This window comes from Rhinatrema bivittatum, chromosome 6 (genome assembly GCF_901001135.1).
Source record: "Rhinatrema bivittatum chromosome 6, aRhiBiv1.1, whole genome shotgun sequence".
NCBI lineage: Eukaryota > Metazoa > Chordata > Amphibia > Gymnophiona > Rhinatrematidae > Rhinatrema > Rhinatrema bivittatum.
Genome location: NC_042620.1, coordinates 313,594,255 through 313,620,830, shown reverse-complemented (window position 1 = coordinate 313,620,830; position 26,576 = coordinate 313,594,255). Strand labels below are relative to the sequence as shown.

The 26,576-nt window shown below is 43.1% G+C and overlaps 1 protein-coding gene across 3 annotated transcripts in view; it reads right to left on the bottom strand.

Moving 5' to 3' along the window:
- HDAC8 (histone deacetylase 8) overlaps positions 1-26,576 on the bottom strand; it is a 273,689-nt gene that overhangs the window by 8,784 nt on the left and 238,329 nt on the right. The window contains exon 11 of one of the 3 annotated variants that reach the window (XM_029607525.1): positions 15,521-15,641. The exons of the other annotated variants lie outside the window; for them this stretch is intronic. Within the exon in view, the coding sequence (XP_029463385.1) occupies positions 15,631-15,641 (11 nt within the window). The 3' untranslated portion in view covers positions 15,521-15,630. Of the gene's footprint in view, positions 1-15,520; positions 15,642-26,576 lie in introns of those variants that run through there. 3 annotated transcript variants of the gene reach the window in all.

The following is a 26,576-nucleotide window of genomic DNA, read 5'->3' as shown; positions in this document are numbered from 1 at the left end:
ATCATGTACTACCACCTTTGAACGATTCCCTAGCTAAAGTGCAACAGAGGTTTATTTTGCTCTCTCCCACTTCTATCCAATTTTCTCATGGTTCCAGAATACTCTGGAAGCCTGGGTGTCACCATCTAATACAGAACTGGTACATTGCTAAAATTATTCCCGTCACCACCGTTTTTGTTGTAAGCATATCCTCTTGAGTCTTTACTTGTTTAAGCAGCTTATACAATTTCTCTGTGAGAAACAAGTTGTGCTGCTTGCAAATAAGCCCAATGATCCTCCTTCAATTTACAGTCTTTCTGTAACACGTTAAAATGAAGAATAAAAATGTATTTCCTGCAATTATATTTTTATATTACCCCAGATTATCAGGGTACATTTAAAAAATTACACCTTTATAAACTTTGCGATGCTTGTTTATCCAGATTATCTCCTTAAACACTGGCTACTAAATCAATTATTATTCTGTTGGAATCAACACTTTCTACATTAGAGAAATAAAACATCCATAGAGCAGTCCAAGGGCAAGATTTACTAACATTTTTTCACATAGACACAGAATGTGGAAAAAGCAAATCAAAACCCATGAAAATACCTTTTAAATTCAGCATTCCCAAACCCCCCTTGATATAGTTTTTGTTTCAATAAAAATAAGCTTCTGGAATTTCAAGGAATTTTTTTTTTATATACCATACAAAGTTAACAAGTATAGAAATAATTGCAGAGCAATTCATATAACTGCTTTTCTTTTCCTGGGTGGTAACTCTTAAAATGGAACCTAACATTGTGTAACTACAGCAAGGTTTATTTTTCCCTATATGCATTCCCTTACACTTATCCACATTATATTTCATCTGCCATATGGATGCCCAATCTTCCATCTTCGTAAGGTCCTCCTGCAATTTGTCACAATCCGCTTGTGATTTAACTACTCTGAATAATTTAATGTCATCTGCAAATTTGATCACCTCACTCATCATACCTCTTTTCAGATCATTTATAACTATATTAAAAAGTACCAGTCCAAGTACAGATCCCTGAGGTACCCCACTGTTTACCTTTTTCCACTGTGAAAACTGACCTTTTAATCCTACTCTCTGTTTCCTGTCTTTTAACCAGTTTACAATCCACAAAAGGACAACACCTCCTATCCCATGACTTTTTAGTTTCCTTAGAAGCCTCTCATGAGGGACTTTGTCAAACGCTTTCTGAAAATCCAAATACACTACATCTACCGGTTCACCTTTATCCACATGTTTATTAACCCCTTCAAAAAAATGAAGCAGATTTGTGAGGCAAGACTTCCCTTGGGTAAATCCATGCTGGCTGTGTCCCATTAAATCATGTCTTTCTATATGTTCTGTGATTTTATTTTTTTATATAATAGTTTCCACAATTTTTTCCAGAATTTAAAATAGGGTTTGGTCTATGAATCCACTCTATCCCACAACTGCCAAGTGGAAAATATATTCCAGAATTCCTTAGAAAATGAAGACAACATAAAAACGTGGAATAGCTTGGCTGGATAAATATCTGCCCCTTGTATTAGTAGCACTCCTAAATAATTTAAGCTCTAGTGTAACCAATCACTTTCAAAAGCACATATCAAGTGAATTAGCCCACCTGTTTTAAACTGTACTGATTCATTCATATGATGACAGGATAAATTCAGCAGTTCTTGTTGATTCTCTCTGCTTGGCTGTTGTGCATTTCAAAGAGCCAACCATGAGAACCAAGGAGCTGTCAAAAGAACTCCCAGACAAAGTTGTGGAAAGACACAAATCTGGGGATGGATATAAAAGAATTGCAAATGTCATCTGATGGCACCGAATGGGCCACTGAGCTCAGTAGAACTTTTGCTTGCTGAGCATTTGCGGGAGTTCCCAAGGGAATGCTGCCTCATGAGCCCCTCATTTGATTGTAGAGTTTAACTCTAAAAGGGCAGCTGACTCTCCAGAGAGGCAGGCAAGAATTAAGTATGGCTAACTCATTCTGCTGTCTACAGAGAACCCCATTTACAGTAAGCAAACTCTCTTTCTCTGTTGACAAGCAGGACTGAATTAACCATAGTATGTGGGGAGTCCCAAGCTGAGAGTTGCACCGCAGAGCACTTACTGAGTAAGCAAACCCACACACACACACACACACAATGGATAGTGGACTAATAGATGAACAGATTGTACAAAACTGCTTGTCTCAAATTAATTGCTACTCTTTGAAAGATTGTCCATAAATTAGTAGGATGTAAAAGTGTGTACAGATGACCATGTTGCAGCTTTACAGATGTTTTCAATAGAACAGCTCTTAGATGAGCAACTGAAATAGCCTTGGCTTTAACTTGATGAGCTTTGACAGAGACTGTGATTTGGAGGCAAGCCTGTGCATTACAGCATGCAATACAGTCCTCTAGTTAACTGGAAATAGTATGTTAGGTGACTGCCATGTCCATTCTGTTTTGAGCACAGGAGACAAACACCTGGGATGCCTGTGGGTGCTCCGAAACTGACCATGTGCCTTGTGTTCAGTAGATGCCTGTGTGTACTCCCCAGCCTTTGCTGGAGGCATCTGTTGCTAGAACTATCTGATGTGGCAGAATCCAAAGAGAGCCAATGGTGAGAATCCTTGGCTTCAGAGGTACATTTTCATTCTCTTGAGTTACCTCGACAAGATGAGACAGAGGTTGCCAAAGCTGATCCCACTGTGACTGAAGGTCCCACTGAAAAGATCTCATGCAAAGTCGAGTGAACTGCACCATGTGGTCTATGGCTGCCATGTGACCAAACATGACCAGCACTGAACAGGCTGAGGAACAGCTAGGCACATCATGTCTTGCACTAGTGTTCGAATCACACTGCCCTGTCCTCTGGTAGGAATGTCTCTTTCTTGATCAAGTTCATCTGGGCTCCAGTAAATTGGATTCTCTGCATTGGCCAAATTGACAATGAATCCCAGAGACTGCAGCAGCTATATCATTCAGCTCAAGGAATCCAAGATTCCAGTCTTGGAGGGTCCTGTTAGTAACCAGTAGTTAGGTAGAGAAAAACTGATATCTTCAGCTAACAAAGACATGCCTCCGTGATTGCCAGACATTTCATGAAAACCTTCAGAGCTGCTAAAAGGCTGAAGGGCAGAACGTTTTACTAGTAATGTTGTCCCTGCACCATGAATCTGAGATATTTCCAATGGGATGAGTGGATGGGAAGATAGGCATATAGTACGCGTCCTTCAGGTCCAGAGTGCACATGATGTGGAGGGAATTCATTTTTAATTTCTCCCTCTCCAGATGCTTGTTTAGTCTTCATAAATCCAGGATGGGTCTCAAACCCCTCCAATTTCATGAGGATAAGGAAATACCGGGAGTAAAGATCCTGCGCACTCTGGAATGGGGACTCACTCTATTGCCCGTGGTGAAGTAATGTGTCTACCTCAAGACAGAGTTGGGTACATGTCCTGAAAAGGCTCAGTCAGATCCTTGACCTCAAAACAATAAAAAAATCTGAGGCATGTCTTTAAGACTGTTGTCCAGCAATGCTCCCCAAGGAAGAGTTTGTCAATGATATTAGCCAGAGGCTCCCAAGAATTTTCTTCGGGGCCAAAACCTTCCCAAGAGAGAAGGTATTCCCAGGTTTTGCCTTGTTTGTGGACATTAAGAATGGCTTCGACCTTGTATTCTAGGTCATCTTCTGCATTGAGAGGAGATGGTTCCTGAGATTTGGAAGAGAATTCACTGATGAGTGGTTTCAGAAGTGAAACATGAAAAGCATTATGGATGTTCAATCCAGGTAGTAACTTCAGACTGTAGGTAACATTGCCAAGACGTCGGAGGATTGGAAATGGTCCAACGTAGCGAGGAGCAAATCGAGAGGAGGGTAACTTCAGTCTAAGGTGCTTAGTGGATAGCCAGACTTTGTCACCAGGTTGAAAAATAGGCGCTTTGGAATGATGAGCGTCATAAAACCTTTTGGCTCGATCACCCACTTTGAGTAGCATTGCTTTCATCTGTCCATAATTGATGGATTTCTACAGCAGTGGATTGAGCTGCTGGGGACATCACTGAGAGCTTCAGTGGAAGTGGCGGTGATGTGAACGTCCATACACCAGTTCAAATGGTGTTGATCCAGTTGATGCTGCTGGATGAGAATTAATGGCGAATTCAGCCCATGGTAACAGTTCGGCCCAGTTATTCTGACGGCAACTCACATAGGCCCGAATGAATTGTTTCAGGGTCCTATTCATCCATTCTGTTTGACCATTAGATTGAGGATGATAGGCAGATGTATAATCTAGAGAGATGTCAAAGAGTTTGCACAGGGCCTTCCAGAATCTTGCCGTGAACTGTGATCCTCGATCCGAGACTATGTGCTTCGGTAGGTCGTGGAGGCGAAAGATATGGACTATGAAGAGCTTCGCAAGTTCCAAGGCTGAGGGTAAGCCAGACAGTGGCATGAAGTGGGCCATCTTGCTGAAGCGGTCAACTGTGACCCAGATGGTATTCATACCTCCAGAAAGGAGTAGATCAACTACAAAATCAGTAGCGATATGCGTCCAGGGTTGTTCCGGAGCTGGAAGCGGTTGCAGCAATCCCCACGGTTGACCAGAAGTAGGTTTGTGCTTGGCACAGTTGGCACAAGATGCCACATAGGAGAGCTTCCTTGATAGTTAGCCACCAATAATACTTCTGTAGCTTCAGCAGGGTACGGCGTTGACCAGGATGGCCAGCCAGCTTGAAATTATGCGCCCAATAGAGCACTTTCTTTCGGAGACGCTTTGGCATGATGGTCTTACCAGCGGGCACAGAATGAGTAGCCACTGATGACTTTCTTCGGGTCGATTATGTGCTGCGGCTCTTCCCGAATATCCTTCAAGAGAAAGGAGCGTGATAGGGCATCAGCTCTGGTATTCTTGTCTCCGGGGCGATATTTGAGCACGAAGTCAAAGCGGTCAAAAAATAAGGACCATCTAGCTTGTCTATGGTTAAGATGTTGCGCATGGCGGAGATACTTTAGATTCTTATGGTCCATAAACACGGTAATTTGATGTTGAACACCTTCAAGCCAAGGCCGCCATTCCTCGAATACCAACTTAATAGCCAGGAGCTCTTTGTCACCGATCCCATAATTCTTCTCTGCTGGAGAGAAACGTCGTGAGAAGAAAGAGCAGGGACGTAAGGACTTGGAATCTCCAGTCTGGCTCAGAACAGCCCCCACACCGATGTCAGAGGCGTCGACTTCGACGATGAATGGCTTGTTGGGGTCCGGATGACATAGGCATGGTTCCATGGAAAAGGCAGTCTTTAAATCTTCAAATGCGGAAATGGCCTCCGCAGACCATTTAGAAGCATTGGCCCCTTTCCGGGTCATAGCAGTCAAGGGTACCGTTAAAGAAGAATAGTTCTTTATAAAGCTTCTATAGTAATTGGTGAACCCCAAAAATTGTCTCAGGGCCTTCAGGCTGGTAGGCTGTGACCAATTCTTGATACTCCTCTCCTCCATTTCCAGGACTTTTGGGACAATTCTTGATACTCCTCTCCTCCATTTCCAGGACTTTAGGACCGTCCTCCAAACCACGCTCTTTTCCAAAACAGATTACTGCAACGCTCTCCTTCTCGGACTCCCTTTCTTCTCCATCAAATCATTACAGATGCTCCAGAATTCGGCAGCCAGAATCCTAACCAACACCAATAGAGGTTCGCACATCACTCCCATACTACGGAACCTTCACTGGCTGCCAATAAAATATAGAATAATGCACAAGGCCCTCACCACAATTCATAAAACCATATACAATCAGCAACAACTAGACCTCCAGATTCCTCTCAAATTATATTCATCCTCAAGACCTATAAGAGAAGTGTACAAAGGTACCCTACAAGGTCCCACAACAAAAGCCACGCGACTATCATACACCAAAGAACGAGCATTCTCTACGGCAGGTCCAACTATCTGGAACAATATGCCCACTGACCTCAGACTAGAACCTTGCCTTCGAACTTTCCGCAAAAAACTTAAGACCTGGCTCTTCCTCCAGGCCTTCCCCTAACTTTCTAAGCCATTAATTGTCAACCGGACAGGACTCTGACATTATAATTAAGCCGCCGTTTCTTTTGTTTCATTGCCTTTTCTAGTTCTCTTCAGTTACACTGTCCTATACCTCTGACTAGCCTAGCCTCCAAGTTAACTACCCTTGTTATATGTAACTTCCGCTTCTAGTGAATTGTTCTTGTTTAAGTTATACCCTTTGTTACATGTAAACTGATCTGATATGAAATTTTTTTCATGAAGGTCGGTATAGAAAAGTGTTAAATAAAATAAATAATAAATACTTTCTAATTTATGGGGATCCATCTGGAAGCCATCTTTAGACACAATGTAGCCAAGAAAAGGCACGGAGTCTTTATGGAATTCGCACTTGGATAGCTTGGCGTAGAGTCGCTGTTCTTGGAGTTTTAGTAGAACTTGCTTGACGTCTTTTAGATGAGTAGACAGATTCTGAGAAAATATCAGGATGTCATCTAGGTACACTACGACACTCTTGAACAACAAATCCCGCAGAATTTCATTCATCATGTTCTGGAACACAGCGGGTGCATTGCACAGGCCGAAGGGCATTACTAAGTACTCAAAATGGCCATCTTGAGTGTTGAAAGCTGTTTTCCACTCGTCACCACTGCGAATCCGGACTAAATTGTATGTCTCCTTCAGGTCAAGTTTCGAAAATATCTTGGCCCCCTGAAGCCGGTCAAACAGCTCTGAGATTAAAGGCAGGGAGTAACGGTCTTTAATCGTAATCTCGTTCAGACCTCGACAGTCGATACAAGGACGTAAGGTTCCGCCTTTCTTCCCCACAAAGAAGAATCCTGCGCCAGCTGGCGACTTTGAAGGTCTAATGAAACCTTTCTGTAAATTCTCCTCGATATACTCGGACATAGCCTTATTCTCTATTGCAGAGAGTGGATAGACATATCCTTTAGGAAGTTCAGTGTTTGGTTTCAGCCGAATGGCACAGTCATAAGATCTGTGTGGAGGGAGGATGTCAGCAGCTTCTTTGGAAAACACATCACTGAATGATGCGTATTGAGGCGGCAGTCCTGCCATCACTGGAGTTGTAGGCATGCAGAAAACAGGAGAAACTTCCTTGAGGCAACTGCCATGACAACCTGGGCCCCAGCGGGAGAGTTCCAAGGAGGACCAGTCGAATTGAAGCTGATGCAACTGCAACCAGGGTAACCACAGAACGATAGGGCGCATGGCCTTCTCTAACACCAAGAAGGGAATTGTCTCCATATGGAGAGCACCTGTGCGAAGAGTCACTGGTTCGGTGCGATAAGTCACATCACCGGGCAAAGGTTCTCCATGGATGGATGACAAGAGTAGTGGAGCTTCTAAGGTAACGAGGGTATTGTACTCACAAAGAGGTTCCACGTAGGAGATGGCACAGGGCTGGAACAGAGGCAGGCCCTTGAGGAGCGAGTACCTGGTTCCAGGGAACAGCTCTGAGGTGAAGATGGTAGTACTCACTGGTGTTGAAGATAGCGAATCCTTCCAGGCAGAAGAGAAGGTAGGAGCAAGCAGGGAGTCAGGGAACATGCATCTGCCATAGATGGCATTTCATCCTCCCTGGCCTCTTGCTGGTGCTGGTTCACTACCTTGACTACCTTGCAGCAGAGGTAACAGTAGCCAAACATTTTGACAGGAAGTAACTAGGTCAGAAAGGAAGGCCTTTTTATTGGTCTACAGCTCTGTAGGTGGGTCAGAAGAGTGTGGACCAAAAAAACTGTGAGAAAAAGTGATTTTTGTGCAATATTTTATGTCTTGACACAAATAACTCCCGAATTCTTATTTCCCAAAATCTGCAATATTTCATGCTTTGATATATTATATTGTGCGAAGCAGGAGCCTTCCTTCATCAGCATATTTTGCATCTGTTTTTAATATTTACAAAAAAATTAGTGAAAAAAGGTTTTAACATACGATGTGCTATTTTTTTGCATGAAGCGAAAATATTTCTCAAAAAATATGCCATTTAATGCACGAAAGGCTATTTTTCATTCGTTATTGCCCTATCTCACCTTAGCAACTGACCCCCTTGGTTTGTTGAGCAAACCAGTGCCAAAACTGAAGTTGATGTGGATACCACTCCACTGGGACTTGGACTGAGCGTACTATTTACCTCTCATAGTCAATGGTCAGGTGGCCATTTTCAAGGACTATCTTCCTGGACTACATTCAAACCTGTAATCTAGGGGGTGAAAGATTCTGTATTCTTTTATCCATACACTAGGAAAGCAAGTGTTGCATACCTGTAACAGGCGTTCTCACAGGACAGCAGGATGTTAGTCCTCACATATGGGTGACGTCAGTGGACAGTGCCCTGCAACGGAAAACTTTTCTGAAAGTTTCTATAAAGCTTTGACTGACGCTGGCACACTGAGTGCACTGAGCATGCTCAGCCTGCAATTATCCGTGTGATCACAGGTGTCTCCCCTCAGTCTCGTCTTATAGCAAAAAGCGCAAGCGAAACTAAAATAATAAAACGTATGTAGACCCAACTCCGCAGGATGGCGGGTGGGTTTCGTGAGGACTAACATCCTGCTGTCCTGTGAGAACACTTGTTACAGGTAAGCAACACTTGCTTTCTCACAGGACAAGCAGGATGGTAGTCCTCCTATATGGGTGAGTACCGAGCTGAGGATGCCCGAGAGTGTACCCAATGCACCCAAGATGTGCAAAAGGCGCAACGTCGGGGGTGGAATTTGGTAAGGAGGGCATCCTGAAACCCGTAATGGGTTGGTGGAAGGATGTTGGGTAGTTAAACCGAAAAGAAGAGTAGATGGACTGGCCAAACATGGAAGCATGCCGGCCAGTCTTATCTAAGCAATAATGGGCTGCGAAGGTATGGAGAGAGCTCCAGGTCGCAGCCTTACAAATATGTACAAGCGGCACCGGCCGAAGGTGAGTTATTGAGGCTGGTACGGCCCTAACAGAGTGTGGTTACACACGGTGTTGTAGTGAAATACCTGCTTGTTAGTAGGAAAAGGAGATACAGACCGTCAATTAGGAGGAATACGTCTGTTTGCCCACTGGAACTCGCAGCTTGGCTTTTGCCACAGGAGGAAAGAGTTAGGTGTAATTGCTATGGAGTGTAGTGCGGTCTGGATAGAATGCAAGTACACTTTTACAGTCCAAGCAGTGGAAAACCCTCTCGCTCTGGTGAGAGAGAGGTGTTGGGAAAAAGTGGGCAGAGTATATTCTGAGTAAGGTGAGATGCTGAGTCTACCTTAAGAAGGATATGAAGTTGAGTACGTAAAACCACTCGGTCACAGAGGAACGCAGGGTCGGGTGAGTATGTAACAAGGTGTGGAACTCACTGACCCTATTGGTAGAAGTGATGACTACGAGGGAAAGAATTTCCCATGCCAGATTGTTAAGTGAGAGGAATGGCAAGGCTCGAACGGGGAACGCATGAGTCTTGTAAGCACTAATATATATAGGCCCCATTCCGTAACCAGTAAAAATAGAGGCGGCTTAATCAGTGGATAACCCATGGTAAGCTGGCTCGGAAGGGGTTGAACCGTTAATTGGGTATTCCCACTCCCAAGTGGTACGCCAATTGGAACTGAGGCATACCCATGTGGAGGATGTCTGGGGAGCAGAATCAGAGGGAGTAAGAGAAAAGTGTGGTGTAGAAATAAAGGGGGTAAAACCCTTTTTTCTTTTTTTATATGACATGAGGTAAATCATGCCATTTTGAATGGTAAGATTTATGTGTAGAAGACGCTACCAGTACCTGAGAACATCAGTGAGTTCATGATATGAGACTGACCTATTTATTTTATTTTATTTATTTAGAGCTTTTTTACACCGGCATTCATGATACAATCATATCAGGCCGGTTTACAGATAACAAGGGGTGCAGTAACTTCGTACACATAACAAGTGCATAAGAAACAATAAAGTTACAATATAACAGGGTTGCTAGAACTGGTGGAGCAAGGAGACAATAATTAAAGAAATTATACAGAAGTAAATTATTTACAATGAGCAGTATTTACATTATGCAGCAATGGTCTGTTAATGGATATTAGACTCGGGAAAGGCTTGTTTAAATAGCCAAGTCTTAAGCCTTTTTCTGAATGTTAATAAGCATGGCTCTAGTCTGAGATCAGGTGGTAATGTGTTCCAGAGAGAGGGGCCCGCCGTTGAAAAGGCCCGATTTCTGAGTTGTAGATGGTGTGTGGATTTGGTAGGGGGGATGAGCAGGGAACCTCTGTAGGCTTCTCTGATGGGTCTGGATGATGTGTGTAGTCTGAGGGGGATTTGGAGGTTGAGAGGGGCTTGGGAATGGATGGTTTTATGGATGTTGGTAATAGACTTGGGTAGAATTCTGAAGTGTATTGGTAGCCAGTGTAGATTTTTTAAAATAGGAGTGATGTGGTCTCTTCTTCTGGAGTTTGTCAGGATTCTAGCTGCCGCATTCTGGAGCATCTGAAGTGGTTTTATGGATGAGGCTGGGAGACCTAGCAAGACAGAGTTGCAATAATCTATCTTGGAGAATATAACGGCTTGTAGGACTATTCTGAAGTCATGAAAGTGTAGGAGAGGTTTCATTCTGTGAGAAGGCGAATTTGTAACCTGCGAGAAGTAACCTATAGAAGGCGAATTGGTTACTGGTGCGATAAGACTTTGAAGAATGGGAACGCATACTGGTCTCGGCCAGGACGTGGGTCTGAAAACAGTGAACCCCGTCCCGGTGCAGCGTAATACGGGTGTTGGCTATGACAGGCATCGAAAGAGACACATATAAGAGGCCTTTGTTGCAGCAAAGGCGTCCATGGGAACGCATTGGAGACATGTGTAGGGAGTAGAATCTGTCCACCATGTGGTTTGATTCAGACGCAGAGGGTAAGTTTGGTTGACCTCAGCGCTAGAAGATTTTCCTCGCTACACATATAATCAGAGACCATCCGAGAGGATGGAAACTTATGTGGAGAAGGTCTGCTAGTGTGTTCAGTAAGTCTGTTAGATAAGTGGCCCGGGATGCATGGAGTGAGGCAAGGGCCAAGAGTAGAGCTGCACAGCTTCCTAGCAGAGCAGCTAAGAGGTTGTGCGTGCTTGTGTGTTGGAGATACCACAATGTCACTATGCTGTCTGTCTGTATGCACAAAGGTTTGTTGCATAGACAGTATTGTAAGGCATAAAGGCATAACTCATGGCTCACAGCTCCAGGAAGTTGGTGTGAAACTCTGCAAGGAGCGGAATAGATGCATATTGCAGTGAGAAGATGTTAGTGCGAACTCTGCAACCCTAAGTAAATTCAAGCATGAGCAGTCTAGGTTTTGGTTCCAGATCTGCAATATGGATCAGGGACGAAAGTGGTTGAACAGCTTAGGTTCACTGATAATTGAATTTCATTGAATCTTACTCATAGCAAATTTTGAACCTATGAGCAAGTGCATGGTGAAAAAATGCCGTGGCCCAACAATGAAAGAATTGAGGGGCTGAGGTTATGTTGTATGCGCGCAGAGACATACAGGAATTTGTCAGAATGTCTGCGCGGTTGTTGGACAGGAAGTTCATTGTGACTGTGGTGTCCAGAAGTGTGCTATATGGGATTTATGGTAGTTAACAGCAATCCCAGGTAGTAGATTTATAGTGAGTCATGAAGAAGAAAGAGCTCCTTGCTTGGATTGACTGTTGTTAGGCAGCTGTCCATGCAAGGAAAAGCATGAATGATGTTTTACTCCATAGAGAAACAGCAGTCACTGCTAGTGATTTAAAGAAATACCCAAAGTTGCCAAAGTTGGTGCAACCGGCAGAGCTTGGGATGGTAATATTGTTGACTCACCATGAAGCACATAGAAAGATTAGAGGAGAGAGGCAACCTACTTACTGCGGTATGGAAGCATGGTGACGAGAGATACCATTTTACCTGCGCCTTCTGAAGAAAATTGATATTTCTGAGGTCCAGGATGGGTGAAGAGTAACTACTTTCTGTTGAAAGAAATAATAGTGAAATTAAAACTCCCCCATCCCCCCCCCCTGCGCTTTGTAGCGTCCGGGTGACTGTACCCTGAACCTTGGTACAAAGTGGGGTGGCTGCTCTGATATCCGGCAAGTTGAGAGACCAGGCGGTGTCCAACTGGCGAGGCTGACGTAATCTGGATATCATGTAATCTCCCACGGAAGCGTGAGCGGTAAAAGTCTTACCCGCAATTCTGTGTATTACAAGAAAACGTCGAGACCTGTCGGCAGGTCTCGAGGTGGACTTGCAATTGAGACAGTGTTTGCTGAATCTTGTGTTTAACAGATCAGCGAATGCATCTGGAATTTCGGTCCTTAATTAGGAACCAGAAATCAGAGTATTAATCAGTACAGAGTCCCGTTGCTGACAACGGGAGGATGTCCTGATGTAATCCCAAATGATTGGTAGAGAGGTTCTCTTGGTATTGTGTCCGACATAGCTGGCAATAGCGATATGTGACACTAATAAGGTTCTTGGAAGACCAGACGACCTAGAACCTTTCGAACCATATGGCCCGATTTAGAGAACAGGTCTCAATGGCTTCAATGTTGCTGAAGCGGGATTAGAGTAGAGTACTTACCATCCGTCGTGGATCGCAGAAGGACGAGCCAGCGAAGATTGATGGCTCTGTGGATTTCAGGAGTCATTGAGGGATAGCCTGAAGGACGGAAACGTTCGACTCAACTCTGTAACCTGGTATGGTAGCGCAGGTACAGAGGAGACAGGCTGAGCATGTCTGGCGCTACCACAGTAATTTGTGGAGGGTCAGAGCCCCGCACCGGTGTCGGTGGGGAATGCCTTGGGTACAGGGGAGCCATTATGACTCATGAACCCGGCCCTCTTTGCAGCGGCTCGATGTATCTTGACGCCAGTGCAGAATTCCTCGGAACTCGGTCCGGTTAATCTGGAGCACCGAGGCCTGCCAGCACTGTGTGGAACAGTGGTGGTGGCAGTAGCGATATTGCTCGGCCCGGGCATTCTCCAGCAACGAGTAGGATAGCACCGATGTGCTGGATGGCATCGGTGGTGGACGGTCTCCGTGCCGGTGACAATAAGTGCCACGGTGCTCGGCCCGGTCCTTCCCCAGCACCAAGGTGGATGCCCTCACTGTCTTGGATGGTGAATGATGACGGACTATTAGCATGCTTGCACTGCTCCTGGCACTATGTAGTGTCGTAGGCTAATACGGGGCTTTAGTAAAGAACCAAAAGCATGGAGCACTGTGTTTAGGCGAGGGCATTGTGTGTAGGTGCTATGTCAGTACTGACGGTATCGATGGCGGCATGGAGTGGCCTCGAGGATATCATCAAAAATATATATGAAAAAATGTCGATGGCCAGGGCAGAGCAACGATAACAATGACAGAGGCACTGACGGCATCGGTATAGGTCTCGATGGAAATGATGTGGCATCGAAGAATCAAATAGACGTCGATGGCATTGGGAAATTGATACCGGCATCGACGGAATCGATGGCAGCATCGATAGGAACGACGAGGACACCGATGGAAACGACATGGGCATCAGCGGCATCGATGGATGGAGACGGGCGCCGACGGCATCAGTGGCATGGCCACGTGCATCGATGGCTTCGACCTTGGCATCAACCCGGGCATCGATGGAATCGATGGCACCGACCTGGGCGTCGATGGCATCGATATGGCGTCGATGGAACCGACCTGGGCATAGATGGAACAGACGATGGCATCAATGGAATTGATGATGCATTGATGGAACCGACGATGTCATCGATGGAACCGACCTGGGCATCGATGACACCGATAGAATAATCAGCGCCATGGATGAAAACATTGATGGCACTGAAAGAATCGATGCGGGGATGTCAAAGCTTTATAGAAACTTTGACAGAAAAGTTTTCCGTAACAGGGCTCCGTCCACTGATGTCACCCATATGTGAGGACTACCATCCTGTTTGTCCTGTGAGAAATAATATAGCAACTACTGTGTTCTATGTTCTCGGATTTGAGGTGTAGAGAAAGAAGGAAAGAAGATAGGATGAAACAAACTTCATGAGTCAACATTGTACTCCAGTGACCAACTTTACAGCATGCAGCTTTTAGATAAGAAGAGGGTAGAAGTCATGGGAAGAAAGGAGTCAAATAATGCTATAGTGTGCCAAAGCCACCAACCCTGGAAGACTGGGCGTCCAAATGGCAGATGAAATTTAATGTGGATGAGTGCAAGGCGATGCATATAGGGAAAAGTAACCCTTGCTGTAGTTACACAATGTTAGGTTCTCTCTTAGGAGTTACCACCCAGAAAAGAGATCCAGATGTCATAATGGATAATACATTGAAATCGTTGGCTCTGTATGCTGCGGTGGTTATAAAAGCAAACAGAATGTTAGGAATTATTAGGAAGGAAAGAACGAATAAAACGGAGAATGTCATTATGCCTTTGAAGTACTCCATTGTGAGTCCGCACCTTGAATACTTTGTGCAGTGCTTGTTGCCGGCATTAGAAGAATGGGATCTGTTTAATGTTTGGGTACTTGCCAGGTTGGACCAGGATACTGGGCTTGATGGACCCTTGGTCTGACCCAGTATGGCATATCTTATGTTCTTATTTAACTCTTCTTCACCAGTCTATAAAAGTCATCATTGCTTGGCTGTGCCAATCGCTCTTTGGTTTTGAGCACCTGTGGGGATGGGAAGGGAGTAGGATGTGCAGGGTTGGGGCAATGATAGCAAAGCTAATGGCTGAGGGCTGGGGGAAACAAACAGTTTATGAAAATGTAAATTGGTAGTGCTCATGCTTCAAATCATGGCAAGCAGAGAGATTGCTCTCTCTCAAAGCATTAACCCTTCTCCACCCCCGAAACACATCAGAAATAGTGTAGTAGAAGCCTGAAAGCACTGTTCCCAGAGGCTTGGGGGAGATGGCTGTCCAGGGAAAGGAAAACAACTTATAGATGATGGTTTCCATTCAGCTGATAACTAGGGCAAGAACTTCCTTCAGGATACTAATCTTATCAACGCCTCCTGCAGCCACTGGGACAATGCAAACACCACTTCCCCATTCCCTGCATGCTCATACAATCATTTGCCATGGAACTTATAACATAGATGCATTTAACAGATTTTTATTCTGACATCCTATAGCAGCTAAAAAATGTACAAACTATGAAATATATGGATAAGCAGTAAGGCACTTTGCATCTAACACTGAATTCTAGTATGTGCACGTGGATGGAAAAAAAAGAGTTAGTGAGACAGATGGAGAAAGAACAACTTCATTTATCTGTTAGGAGTGGACCCTGACTTGTAGGCCACCTCTTTCTCCTCCTCAAAATAAATCCTTTCTTCCTCTGCAAAGCTGTCCTGTTCCAAATCCTGCTATTCAGAGACTGTGAAGGCATTAGCTAATCAGATGCTTTCATCGGCCTGTACACAAAGCTCCTCTCACTGCTAGTGTTTCACAAGCAAGTCACTATGGGCCAAATATACTCAGCTCTTTTTTCCATTCCGTGTCTAAGGGAAAACAGCTTAGTCAATTAAACCCTATGATACAACTGATTACATTACCTTTTATTTTGGCAGATCGTCTTCATTTAACCCCATAAACAAAAATATGTTAATGGCACCTGAAGAAATCAGATCATTCCTACAATATAGTAACATAGTAAACATGTATGTTATGTCAGTTATGCATGTGCTACCTGTACAATATCTGGACTGTAAACAGTTATGCTTCATGTCAATGTGTGCTGTGTCAAATAATACACGTGCTGTGTACAGTACTGTGCATCTGTTCAGCAGTGTTTAATTTGTTGGAAACCTGACACAATTGGCATTTCATGAGTTATTTGACCTTCTGATGGACCAGATTTGGTCATATGCTTTTTCTCATTTTGTGCCCATGGGAAAAAAAAAGTCTTTAGTAAACACAGCCGAATGTATTTTAGCAGAGAACTGCCCTTATCTTCTAGACTGAAGTCATTTGGCAGCACGAGCTTGTTTTAATAAACTCATCACGGTTTTAGCCAAACCTGTAACATCTGTTGCATCCTCAGATTACACGTGCAAAAGCGCCGGAGATAGGAATCGCAGGGTACAAAAGGCAGACATGGGTAAGAGAAGGTTTCACAAAGGGCCCGGGCTGCACGCTGAGCTCGTACGCTGGACTCAGCTTTCAGACAGACTTGGAGGCAGCAGCAAGATCCCTCAGCACAAAGCTCTGCTTCCAGACATAGATACGCTACTTTGATCCATTCTGTGGTCTGAAAAGCAGCACAGCACGCTGCAGAGCAACCTATTCCTTTTTACTGCCAAATGATTTTCGCTGATAAACCTTTCGGGCTAAAATTAATTTGCAGGACAGAATTAAAGCTAGGTTAGAGCAAAGTGGCGTTTGGAACAGACAGCACAAAATCAGCAGTATTTCTGATTCAGCCACGTTTTAGCCAAGTGAATTCTTTCAGTTACTACAATACTTCAGAAAAGTCTGCCGGAGTCCCAGCTAGTTTGTTCAAGCCATCAAACGTTCCTGTCTTGCCTCTAATTCTCCTTCCCATCCTTAGTTTCTGTTCCTTATTACATCGAGACTATGGCAGCTGCTTAAAATAAAAGCTGTATGCGTCTTATAGAGGGCCCACCCCATGTTTAAAAATCTCCAACTCTTAAGATCATTGTCCAGCTTAGGCTTTCGCCAAATTCTGGATGGCAATAGCACAAACTTCTGATGATGAGCAGTAAAACAACACGCCAAATATGTTCAGATCCAGAACAGTGGAAGAGGTGATGTTGGAGGAGCTTCACAGAGCTTCCTAGAAAATCTGCATTGAATGTCCAGTAATATCATGAATGCTTAGAACCCCATGCAACTTCGACACATCAGTATTTACTGAAGTGGCTCGAATGGCATCAGTCGGCAGCATAATTCCCATCCAGGACTGTGAGCCGATAGCACTTGTCATTCATTTCACTGGTGCTTAAAAGATGTGCCTCTCAAATGGCAATGAACGAAATCTTCTTAATACCAACATCTTCCGCCAATCTGCTGATTCCAGGTGTTTGAATCTATATGCATCTAAGGTTCGCCATTTTGGTTCTCTATCAATCACTGTAGTGAAGAGACCTTATTTCTCTGAATAAGCTGAAATCTCCTTATAAGGAAGCTGTCCAGCCTCAATATTCAGGGCATGGTAATAATACAATCAGCTGCTGCGCTTGGGAGCAGGTTTTGTACTCCCTGTGCAGGGGATTGATGGATTCAGGTGCATTGTGAGGATCCATGCACGTGAGCCCAGGGGAGGGAAGTCCAGTCACTACTGTTATATTTATTTATTTATTTAAAGGAATTTATATACCACTTTATAAAATTAGATTTTGTCAAAGTGGTTTACATTAGAGAAAAATAATAAAATAAAAGAATAAAAAGAAAAAGGTAATAATTAAATAAAATTAAAATACATAAAATTGCTTAATAGCCGGAACGAATTCCGGCTAAAAATAAACACGTGTTTAATAAAGTAAATAAAAATATAAAAACTGTTGCCAAGGGACTTTTCTAATAATATAGGGGGGGGGGGGGGAAGGGAAGGGGGTAGAGAAATCACAGAGTGTGTCCAAAATGTAGGGAACAGATGGGAAACAAAGGAAGGGAGGGGAAACGAAATGAAGACGAGTTGAGAAGTATGATGGTGACTGTAAATGAAGGAGTGAATGCGACTTTATGTTTATTCTGGAGTGGGTGTTTTAAATGCTAATTGAAAAAGATAAGTTTTGAGTGATTTCTTGAAATGGGAAGGATTTGAAATTGAACGAAGAGGGTTGGGAAGGGAATTCCATAAAATGGGTCCCGCAACTGAGAAGGCTCGTTTTCGGGTGACTTCTAGCCTTGCTAATTTAGGAGAGGGGATATCTAGAAGATTTTGGGTAAGAGAACGTAAATGACGGGTAGGTTTGTAGATCCGCAATGATGAGCAAAGCCAGATGGAGGTTGGGTTATGGATCAGACCATGTATAATAGACATAATTTTGAATTGTATCCTAAATTTTACTGGGAGCCAATGTAACGATTGGAGGATTGGGGTGATATGACTATGTAGAGGGGTCCTGGTTAATATTCGAGCGGCACTATTTTGAATCAATTGAAGGGAATGTAAAGAAGAATCAGGTAATCCTAGGTAGAGTGCGTTGCAATAGTCTAATCCAGAAAATATTAGTGATTGAAGAATGGTTCTATAGTCACGGAAAAAAAGTAACGGTCGAAGATGTTTTAATAGTCGTAATTTATAAAAGGATTTTTTGGTGAGTGAAGAGATTTGTTGTTTCATGGAAAGATCTGAATTAATGATTATGCCTAGATTAATGGCATAACGAGTTATGGGGATAGATATATTGTTTATTGTCAACTGTGCAGGGGGTCCAATAGTGGGGTCTGTAATAGAGGAGAGATGTATGATTTCTGTTTTTGAAGAGTTTAGTTTTAAACGGTTGTGAGAGAGCCATGAATTTATAGTGGAGAGATAGAGGGAGACCAAAGCTAGTGTTGCTGACCAAGATGTTTTGTATGGGACATAGAACTGAATGTCATCTGCATAGATTTTGAATTGTAAATTTAGAGAACATAAGATATTACATAGTGGAAGAAGATATATGTTAAACAAAATAGGAGATAATGATGAGCCTTGTGGGACACCAGAGTTAATAATATAGGAAGTGGAAGTGTGTTGATTAAAGTTGACTTGCTGAGGGCGATTTGAAAGGAATGATGAAAACCAGTTTAGAACTGTACCTGTGATGCCTATGGACTTTAAACCGGAGATAAGGATTTGATGGTCTATTGTGTCAAAAGCTGAAGAAATATCTAAAAATACTATAATGTAGTCAGTGTATGAGTCGAAAGCACGGAAAAAAGTGTCAAAAGATGATAATAGAAGTGTTTCTGTTGAATGTCCCTTTCTAAATCCATGTTGGTTGATGTGGAGAATATTGTAGTCTGAAAGAAAATCGGTAAGCTGTTTTAATACTGCGGATTCTATTAGTTTTGCCAAGGAGGTAAGGGAGGCAATAGGTCTATAATTGTTGAGATCTGTAGTATCCTTAATTTTTGATTTTAGAATTGGGAGTATAGATGTCTTTTTCAGGTCATATGGAAATTCTCCAGTTTCAAGAGACTGGTTTACCAGTAGGTGAAGAAAAAAGCAGGCTTCTTGTTTGAGGGCTTTAAAGAAAACTCCAGAGCATGGGTTGTAGGGAGAATTAGAAACTTTATGCTTACTTATGATGGTCTGGATAGAACTTTCTGATACAGGGGAAAATTGTGACCATGAGTGGATGGAGTCTATCTTTCCTTGTATTGGGTAGGGTAGGTTGGAAAATTCCTTTGAGATGTTAGATACTTTTGTTTCAAAGTGCTTAGCGATTTTATTGCAGAAGTTGGGATCAGAGTCTATGACATATTCATTTTGAGGAGTGGTAAGAGATTTAACAATATTGAAGAGAGCATTGGCGTTGCCATTGGCTTTGGAAATTATATTTGCATAGTGATGTTTTTTTGCTAGATTTATTTCCTTATTATAACGTCGTAAGTTGCAACGGTATGCGTTTTTTGTTTCTGGAGTTCTAGTAGTACGCCATTTACGTTCTAATTTCCTGAGGTTACTTTTGAGAATATGTAAAGCTTTAGTATACCAGGGGGCATTGGGTTTGTTCCGAGTGTTAGGTTTTATGGACTTATAGGGAGCTATGTTATCTAGAGTATTTGTAATTGCGGTATTCCAGGTTGCTACAGTGTCATTTATGTTAGATGATAACGTAGAAGGAAGATTGGGGGAAACAGTTTCCACAAATGATAAATTTGTGGAAACTGATAAATTTCCTTTTGTAAACTATTGGTGGTTTCTTTAAGGGAATGTGTTTGCTGGGGCTAATACTAAGGGAGAAATGAATTCTGTAATGGTCAGACCATGGGATAGGAACTGTTGTGATTGTATTCCAAACGGGGAAGTGGTAAAGTGGATTGAAAAACACCAGATCTAGTATTTGTCCTTTAGTGTGTGTGGGGGTGTTTATGAGTTGTTCCCAGCCTAGGCCATTCATGGCATCTAAAAAGGAATTGGTAATTATATTTGGGTTGGTAATATGTAAATTAAAGTCACCAAGCAGTATAGTTTTATTTAAATCTATAGAAAGTGTGGAAATAGTTTCTAAAAATATTGAAATATCTAAGTTAAGACAGCCGGGGGGGCAGTAAATAAGTCCTATGTTTAAGATAGAGGTGGAGATAAGGAGCATTTCAAAGGAACCAGGAAGTGTTAATTGTTTTTTTACGAGTTTTAAAGATGATTTAATGATAGCTAGTAGGCCCCCACCTCTACGGTTCGTTCTGGGTTCTGAAATGGTAAGGTAGTCTGTAGGGGTTAAATTGTTTACAATGGCTATGTCAGAGGTGGTTAGCCAGGATTCTGTGATTAGAAAGAAGTCCGGTTTATTACTGTCAAGAAGGTCTCGTAAAATAGGAACCTTTTTCCGTATAGATTGGGCATTACAGAGGATAAAAGAAAGAGTAATCAAAGCAGTGGTACAGAGCATAGAACTTATAGTAGCCAGTGTTCGGTTGAGGGGGTATTTATGTCGAGGGAGAATGGAGTGTTTTGTATTGGTTAAGCCTGTGTTACCATGTCGTCCTTTTCCAAGGACTACTGGAATCTCCATAGCTGTTACTAAACTAAAATAGAATATGCTAATATAAATACAAACCATGAAGTATAACGATGGCGAAAAACGAAGGGGCAAAACAAAGGGGCAGGCCCCTTTGTCACGCCCCTTTGTCGCGCGGCGCCCGGCGCGCGGCGCTTATGATTTCGCCACGTTTTAAAGCAGCTGTCGCCCCTTGATGACCTCAGCGGGGGGGCGTGACCGGGAGACCGGTCCAGCAGCTTGGGCGCGGGTAAAGCAGTTAGGTGGGTGAAAAGTCCGGGGTTTTTCCTGCAGATCAATTCAGAAGCTCTCAGATGGAACAAAGGAGAGCAGTCAGAGGTCCAGGCACGAAGCCCCTCCGATTTCGCCGCGTTTTAAAGCAGCTGTCGCCCCTTGATGACCTCAGCGGGGGGGGCGTGACCGGGAGACCGGTCCAGCAGCTTGGGCGCGGGTAAAGCAGTTAGGTGGGTGAAAAGTCCGGGGTTTTTCCTGCAGATCAATTCAGAAGCTCTGGCACACAGGTCCTTTTCCCAGTGAAGGGACTTAGATTACCTATGGCAGCTGTCCTCTTGAGACAAATGGCGTGACAATCCTCTACACTAATTGCTTTAATACGCTTGTACCTTCTCCACATAGCAGCAGTATGCTTCAAACAAGCACCTGACAGCCACATGCAAAGGATTGTGATCACTCAAGAAACAGACAAGAACCAGCCACTGCAAGTAGGTATTTTAGGAAAAATACATAGGACTGCTCCTTGGAATTAATACCACATAAAGCACTATTTTCTGGATAGGGATGGTGTGTTTAATAGGTTACTTCAGTACTGGCAATAAACAAAGCCCTTTCCAGTTCAAAGCATAAGCACTCAGTCTCCCCTTCCTGTCAGATTTCCATGAAATCAGGGTTTAATTTAGACTTTGTATACTTGACAGAGACCCGAATTCAGTTTGCCAAGCCCTTCCATGGCCACATGGCTCTCATTAAAACTGTCAGGCGGCCTATGGCTTAGCTAATTCCTTTTGCATATAGTTTCTTAACTGGAGTATCAAGACTTAATGTTGGGAAGTGGTGGGAGAGGGTTGGCTGGGCAGGCACTGCTCTATCCCTTTAGGATATTAATCTGTCTAAAAAGTTTGCTTTTACATTTTTAATTCTAGATGTTCTATGTATCCGACTAAGGAATTATATTTCCTGCTTGTTCAGTTTGCAATGTAAACCGGCCTGATTTGCATTTTATGCAAGAAGATCGGTATATAAAAATTAAAAATAAATAAATAAAATAGGTAACTCTCTTGCCGCCCTATCATATGCCACCCTCCCATGCTGGACATGGAGTGCACCTGCCACCCTATCACGTGTGAGATAACCGAGTGAACTTATCCGGCTAACTTCCTGAGAGCCGACTACACTCAGCAGCTAACTTAACCAAATGCTCAGTCTCTTAGCATTGACCTCACGGTGTCTCCCCCTACCCTCTTTGAATCTTGGGTACTGGCAGGGGGCAGCAAGCGTTTGGAGGATCTTTGTAAGCAAATAAAGCAGGCAGAGCTGGGGAGGAGGGGAGGACTGAGGACTGAGTTGGTACCACTATAAATTTAACAAACCCAGCACCCATGACAGCCAGGGGAACATGGGAGCTAGGCACAGAGGTATTGATTGTAGAGGATCGAGAGAGAACTCTGTAAAATACTCTGAGGATTTAAGTCTTGGTTAGATGAGAGCTATAGGGCCAAGAACCTTCAGTTTGTAGTAAGCTGCTGCCTCTTTCACTTTGACAATAAAAACTCTGTGTGATCAAATATTTATCAGAGATGTGCAAGCATTCATTACACTCGTCCTTCAGCTATTCAGCACCACACAGGGTGGCCAACTTTCAGCTGTGAAAATTCAGAACACTCGGACACATGGAGTAAAATTTTTGCCGGTGTCCTTCCACATAAATATTACGTATTTGTTTTAAACTTTTATTTCTTGCCTTATCATTAGAAAACTGTGCAAAAGGAAGGTACGACCAAATAGTCCTAAATATAAAAATAGCAATTCCATTCCATTAGATCAGTCAGGAAAACTGCCATTACTTAACAACTGACCCCCATCAAGAAAACCTGTATTTTATTTGAAAGAGAATCCCAAATACCTGTCATTTATCAAGTCACACAAGCTTTCTAAAAAAAACTCAGTAAAGCTATTTTGCCAGATTACTCTTGCTAATCCCTTGAGTCAAGGATCACAGTCTCATTGTAACCAAATAGATGATGGCAGATAAAAGCCATTCTAGAGCCTTCTCTCATTTATTTATTTATTTTTATTTATATTCCGCCTTTCAGACACTGCAAAGCGGATTACGTTCAGGTACTGTAGGTACTTCCCTGTCTCCAGAGTGCTCACAATCTAAGGCCTAGATTCACTAAGCCACAAAGTTTTATTGCAGGAGGGGCCCAATATTGTGCGGGGTAGTCCTGTAATATTTTCTCCCTCCCTGACAAAATATCATGACAGAATCACCGTGTTCTTTTGTCTCGCAGAAAAAGTCCACAAGACAAAAGAAAGCGGCCGAGGCCTAGAAAATGCATGATGGTGGCCCCCAACGCACAGGGCCACCATCACTTTAAAGGGACATGTGGCCCAACTTGACCCCCCCCCAAAAAAAAAAGTTAACTGAAAGTCAACCCCTCACCCAAAATGGCACTGACTGGCCTTTGCCCCGTCATGTGGAAAATGGTGCTACTTGGACAGGGGCAAAGGCCGGTTGGAACATTTTCAAAAATGGCGCTGACTGGGTGAAATGGCTGGGAGGCGCATTAGGCCCTCCACTGTCTGCCAATGACCCTTTTCAAGATAGGTGGGTTTAGTGGGCTCCTGGGCAGGGGCACTAGGCCACCAGATGATTTCTTGGAGGTTGGGAGGGGGTCCCTATTGGCCTCCAGTGAGCCTGACTTCAGTGCCACGAAAAATAGTGGAAACTATTCTAAAGAACAAAATCACAGAGCATATAGAAAGACATGGATTTACTCAAGGGAAGTCTTGCCTCACAAATCTGCTTCACTTTTTTGAAGGGGTGAATACACATGCGGATAAAGGTGAACTGGTAGATGTGGTGTATTTGGATTTTCAGAAGCCGTATGACAAAGTCACTCATGAGAGGCTTCTAAGAAAACTAAAAAGTTATGGGATAAAAGGCGATGTCCTTTCATGGATTACAAACTGGTTAAAAGACAGGAAACAGAGTAGGATTAAATGGTCAATTTTCCCAGTGGAAAAAGGTAAACAATAGAGTGCCTCAGGGATCTGTATTTGGACCAGTGCTTTTCAATATATTTATAAATGATCTGGAAAGGAATACGACAAGTGAGGTTATCAAATTTGCGACACAAAATTATTCAGAGTAGTTAAATCACATGTAGATTGTGATAAATTGCAGGAGGACCTTGTGAGACTGGAAAATTGGGCAACCAAATAGCAGATGAAATTGAATGTGGACAAGATACATATAGGGAAAAATAACCCTTGCTGTACTTATACAATCATAGGTTCCATATTAGGAATTACCACCCAGGAAAAAGATCTAGGCATCATAGTAGATAATACACTGAAACTGTCAGCTCAGTGTGTTGCAGAGGTCAAAAAAGCAAACAATGTTAGGAATTATTAGGAAGGGAATGATGAATAAAACAGAAAATGTATCGCTCTGTATCGCTCCATGGTGAGACCGCACCTTGAGTACTGTGTATAATTCTGGTCATCACATCTCAAAAAACATATAGTTTCAGTGGAAAAGGTACAGAGAAGAGAGACCAAAATGATAAAGGGGATGTAACATCTCCCCTATGAGGAAAGGCTAAAGAAGTTAGGGCTGTTCAGCCTGGAGAAAAGATGGCTGAGGGGGGATATGATAGAGGTCTTTAAAATCATGAGAGGTCTAGAACGGGTAAATGAGAATCGGTTATTTACTCTTTCAGATAATGGAAGGACTAAGGGTCACTCCATGAAGTTAACATGTAGCACATTTAAAACAAACTGGAGAAAATTATTTTTTTACTCAATGCACAATTAAGTCTGGAATTTGTTGCTGGAGGATGTATTTAGGGCAATTAATGTAGTTGGGTTTAAAAAAAGTTTGAACAAGTTCCTGGAGGAGAAGTCTACAAACTGCTATTAATCAAGCTGACGTAGGGAATAGCCACTGCTTATTACTGGCATCAGTAGCATGGGATCTACTTAATGTTTTGGATACTTACCAGGTACTTGTAGCCTGGATTGGCCACTGTTGGAAACAGGATGCTGGGCTTGATGGACCCTTGGTCTGACCCAGTATGGCAATTTCTTATGTTCTTAATGTATTTACAGAAGCTGTAGATAAAATAATGTGGCTGAAAATTTTCTAAGTCAGCTGTGTTATTTTATTTACATTGAATTGACCATCCATTAGCTGCTTTGCATGCATTATTTGATTTTATGCATGCAAAGCAGCTAATTGTTAGAGGGGGCAGATTTTATGGTAATACAACATGCTATATTGCGAATCTTGTATAATATTGCACAATATACAATGTTATATTGTGCGATAACACTGTATATTGCAGTCCTATCGCAGTTGATACATTTCCCTATACGTTTGTACCTGAGGCAACGGAGGGGAAGTGACTTGCCCAAGGTCACAAGGAGTGGCAATGAGATTTGTACCCTGGCTTCTCTGGTTTGCAGCCCAAGGCTCTAACCACTGGGTTACTCTTCCACTAAATCCTCCAAGGGTTCAATGCAAAGGAGGCAGACTTCTTTCAAAGGAAAGGAAGCACTAGAATAAGGGGCCATAGAAAGCTGGTGAAAGGAAATAAGACTCAGGAGTAATCTAAGAACAAGGCCTTGGAGGAATTTAAATGCATCTATCATATCTCCCCTATCCCATTTTCCTTTAGGGTACATATATTTATGTCTTTAAGTCTGTCCCCATATGCTTTGTAATAAAGAACATGGACCATTTGAGTAGCTGCTCTCTGGACCAACTTCAACGGGTTTATATCCTTTTGAAAGTGCAGTCACCAGAAATGTATACAGTATTCCAAATGAGGTCTCAGCGTGGACCTATACAGGGGCAATATCAGCTACATTTTTCGGCTTATCATTCCACTCCCTATGCACTGAAGCATCTATCTGGCTTTTGCCGTCAACGTATCCACCTATTTGGCCACCTTAAAATCATCAGATACAATCCTCCCCCAGATCCAGCTCTTCCCTCATGCTTAGAAGATTTCACCCTCTATACTGTACCTTTCCCTTGGGTTTTTGCATCCTATATACATAGCTCTGTATTTTTTAGCATTAAATCTTAGGCCATTCCTCAAGCTTTGCTAGTATCTCTTCTCATGCTTTCCACACCTTCCTGTTTACCCTGCTGGAGATATTGGTATCATTAGCAAAAAGACAAACCTGACCCAATAATCCTTCCACGTCGCTCACAAACATGTTGAAAAGAACCAGTCCAAGTTCCGGTTCCTGCAGCACACTGCTGGTTAGTCCCTTTACTCAGTCTGCATTCCATTTCACACTACTCTTTGTCACCTCCCACTCAACCAGTTTCTAACACAGTCTGTCACTTTAGGGGCCATACCAAAGGTGTTCAATTTATTTATAAGTTGCCTATGCAAACCATGTTAAAGGTCTCTTCCTCCCCCCTCAGGCTGAACCCCAACACTTCTGTCGCTCTCCTTTCCCCCTCCTCAGGCTAGACCCTCAACACTGAGCCCTAGCACTCTCCCCCATCTCAAGCTGACATTGCCAGCAACAGGCTGAGACCTCCCGTGGCAGCTGTTTCTAGCTCCCTAGTAAAATGACCCCCACACCAAGGCAGGCCACAGACACCACTGTTCCCTCCAGACTGGTACTGCACCTG